Raw genomic sequence first — 3780 nt, forward strand, 5'->3', positions numbered from 1 at the left:
TCCCACGCAGAGCCCCATTCCCGGCGGGGAGGGGGCGCCGGAACTCTGCTCTCTCCAGAGCGCCCTGCGTTGCCGCGGAGCGCACGGGCACCAAGGAGTTAAGCGGTTAATCCGACCGGGAAGAAGACAAGCGACTGGTTGCTGGTGTGTCAGTCAGTCCGTCCATCATGGCGGGGCGGAGCCCAGGGTTGGAGTGTCCTCGCCGCTACCCCTGGCCAGGGGAGGTTGTGGATAGTAGGTCCCGGTGCCACGGGCACGGTGCCTGCGGCCGGCAGCGGCAGTGTGCGGGAAACTTCCTGCGGATGGGTCCGAGGATGGCAATGGTGTGTGTCCGGGGCGGGGTGTGCACGCACGTGGCCCCTTCCGAGGGTTGTCTGTGTTTTCGGTGTCGGCTGGAAGTGTGCGTGTGCACGTGGTTGGCTGCTGCGGGCTGCCTGTTTCTCTGGATTTCGCTGTGTATCTGTGTGTATGTCTGTGGGTGAAGGATGTGTGCGCACGTGTGCTTCCTGTTTGGAGGGTGTGCGCCTCTACAGGGTCTGTTCCGGTGGCCTGGGAGCTATGTGTGTGTTCCCACGCGTTTGGTGTGCTTTGTGGTCCATGCGTGTGTGCAGTCGGCGATGTGCTTGCGATTCAGCCTCCGTCGTCTGACCGTGGTGTCTGAGTGCGTATAAGTGTGCTGGTGCCTTGGGGTGTTTCTGGGGTGTGTTTCTTTGGTTCCCGTGTGGCTCCGGGAGGACACCGTGGCCACTAGCCTGGCTGCCAGCCCACTGCTCAATTTATCTCTGTCTCTTTTAAAGTGTTTCTGCAGGAGGTAAACTGAGGCAAGCTCGCCGCAGCCGCGGAGAGCACCCGCCTGCCCCTTTTAGGCTAGTAAACAGCCGCGCCTCCTCCTGCGGCCCCCGCCAGCAGAGCCCCCCTTCCGGCACCTAAATCGGGAGTTGCCGTGACTCACGCTCCCGCTTCCCCCAGCGCCGCGCCAAGCAAGCAAGGAGTGAGCGAGCGGGATCTGAGCACCCCCACCCCCCACCCCCGGCCCGTGCCGAGCCGGGCAGGTGGCTGGGCGTGGGGCGAGGGGCGCGCACGCGCCCTGGTGCCCCTCCCCCAGGGCCGATCCAGGAGCCGCGCGAAGCCGCCCCAGTGCGCATCCGAGGGCAAGGCCAGCGCCCCCGAGCGCCCCTTCCCACGTGCTCCCTGGGGCAGACCGCGCTGTCTGCCACCGCCCCTCTACCCCGGTGCTGTACTCATTATAAAAAACTGCCCGTCTCCAACCCCCACAGCCGCTTTTCTTCCCGCCGAAGGGGGCTCCAAGCGTGGGCGCACGCGGAGCAAAAGTCAGCCCCCCCCCCCATCAGAAGCTGCTGGGTGTCGCAGAGGCCTGAACTGTGCTCCCCACTTCTCGCGGGGAACCCCCCAAGCACGCGCTCCAGAAGACTTCTGGGAGAATCTGCAAGGGCTGAGGATCGCCCCAGATTATTTGAGGGTCCTGGGCTGAGCCAAATTCTTGAGGAGGGGTGTTTGTAGCGTTGGCCAGACATTTGGAAGGGGGATGAGAACGCCCTGGATGGGGTGGGGGAGAGAGACAAGCCACAGCTGAGGTTGCCGAAGAACGAGGGCGGGGGCGAGAGAAGGCAGAGGGCCAGAGCTGGAGGTGGGGGCTGTGGCCTGAGGCTGGGATGATCAGGTGGAAAATGAAGGCGGTAGAGCCTTGGGGGTGGGGGGTGGGGGGAGGCGCGAAAGACAGTCACTTCCTCCCCTCATCTGGAAATGAACCATTGTACGAGGACCCAAGCAGAGACCCTGAGTAGATAAACTGGGTAAACTGGGGGCGGCGGGGGTGGGGAGGCTGCAGGGAGCAGTGGCCTGGGGAGAGCACTGGTGTAGGGACAGGCCAGCAGCCAGGGCCAGCTCAGCTGTCTGCCTTTAAGACTCATTCTTGGGCCAAGACAGGGGTGGGGGTGCTCTTGGAGGACCCCAGATGAGAAATAGCAAGAAGGTGAAGGCTGAAGCTGGGCTCAAAGACCCTCCCAGAAAAAAATGCCCTCCAGACCTCCAGGATCCCACTATCCCCTCTGGAAGTGAAAGAAACCGAATCCTTCCAGCAGGGAAACGCCGGCCCACAGCGCACTCGTCAGAAGCCCAGTCCCCAGCCTGTGCTCGCTCGGTGAATGTGGGGGCATTGCTGGTGGCAGGAGGTCTGAACCCGCTTTTCTCAATCCTGCCCCCAGCAGAATCAGGCAGCTGCAAAAATGGAAGAAGGGGTTCCTAGAGGCTGCAAGAGGCGCCTTGGGGGAGGGGTACCACAGCCCGACGGTCCAGGCTTCAGGGAGCCTGGAGCTCCAGAAGGGCTGGTGACTGGATTAAGCCCAGGTGGCCCTGTTCCTCCTCTCTTTCCCCCATCCTAGCCAGGTCCCTCTCGCGCCTACCTGTCGGCCTCCGCCCTGGTGATGGAAATCCGCGGCGGGATCAGCAGCGGCAGCGTGGTAGGCCGTGGCGGTAGAGAGACCCCAGGGTCCGAGGGCTCAGTCTGGGCCCAGCCCAGGCCAGGACCGGACGAAAGGCGGCGGCGGGGGCGGCGGAGGTCGGCCCCCAGCATGTTGTAGCAGCCGGGCTCGGGGATCTCCCGCAGCCTCTGAGGAGGAACAAGGGCGGGATGGGGGCGCCGCATAGCTGGACAGCTCTGAGCCCCAACCCCCAGGAACGTCCCCACCCAACCATCTGAGGACGTGGCTGATGGGGGATAGGCCCTCAGTGCCCTTCTCACATCTAAGCCACTCGCTGACCCCTCCCACCAAAGGTCCCCTCCACTCCTCACATCTGGGGAGTACTTTCTCAGCCATAATTTTTGTGGGGCTCTCTCTCACTGTCCCAGCCCTGGGGCTCTGGGTCCTCAAGTCAGTGCACTCTTGTCCCTCACGTCTGAGGCCCCTCTAACACCTCACTTTTTAGGTCTTTTTCCATGCTCCAGGGAGCAACCTCTTGTCCTTCATGTCTGTGGCCCCTCCCACCCCTCACATCTGAGACCCTCATGCCCAGCGCCCTCCTCCCATCTCCTCCCCACAATCCTCTCCCCATTTGGGAAGCCCATTGCTCTCTGCTCCTGGTCTGAGAGCTCATAATGCAGGCAGCAGGAGAAGAACGGAATCAAGGATGTAAACGGAGGCACAAGGGAACGAGACAGCCTCGCAGCTTCGAGGCAGTGACGCCACGCTCAGGAAACCGCGATCACCAGAGGGCGTCCGTCTTTTCCCCGTGACCCATGCCCCGCCCCCGCCAGACCCCGCCTCTCGCACCTCGTCCCCCGTCCCGGCCACCGACAGGACACTGCGACTCCTCTTCATCCCGCCAACTTAGAGCGCAGTGAGGGATGCAGGGGCCATGGCGGCTTCGGCCAGCGCCTCCTGCAGGACCAAACCGAAGGCATCCGCCATTAGCGCCCCGGGGCTCCCCCTGCCGGTCAGGCTTGGAACCCGCTCCCGCCCCGGAGCTGATGGCCTCTCTCGGGGCGTGACGTCAGCAGGCGGTTGACGCACTGCCTGGCGGTGACGTCGCCCGCCCGTTACCAGGGCTACGGCTGACGCACGGCTGGGCTGTGGACAGCGTCAATGCCCAGCTTGGCCGCTGGGGGGCCGGGAGCCTCCGGGCCCGGGTTGCCCCAGCCCCCACCTATCTTCCCGCGGGGCTTTCCCCGGCTCGGGGATCCCGCAGAGAAGACCAGGAGCTCCCGGAGGCGGCCGCGTGTGGCGCATGGTCCGAGCTGGGGGCCGTAGGAAGCGTCTCCTC

At 64.3% G+C, this 3780-nt stretch overlaps 1 protein-coding gene across 1 annotated transcript in view; it reads right to left on the reverse strand.

Moving 5' to 3' along the window:
* The window catches only part of PDE4A (phosphodiesterase 4A), a 37352-nt gene extending 34014 nt beyond the window's left edge, over positions 1 to 3338 (reverse strand). Inside the window, exons 1-2 of the mRNA XM_004378353.1 lie at positions 3291 to 3338; positions 2424 to 2629 (exon numbers count right to left, since the gene is read on the reverse strand). Of these exons, the coding sequence (XP_004378410.1) occupies positions 2424 to 2629; positions 3291 to 3338 (254 nt within the window). The remainder of the gene's footprint in view (positions 1 to 2423; positions 2630 to 3290) is intronic.
* Positions 3339 to 3780: the final 442 nt, after the last annotated feature.

Source organism: Trichechus manatus, unplaced genomic scaffold, assembly GCF_000243295.1.
Source record: "Trichechus manatus latirostris isolate Lorelei unplaced genomic scaffold, TriManLat1.0 scaffold00057, whole genome shotgun sequence".
NCBI classification, from domain to species: Eukaryota; Metazoa; Chordata; class Mammalia; order Sirenia; family Trichechidae; genus Trichechus; species Trichechus manatus.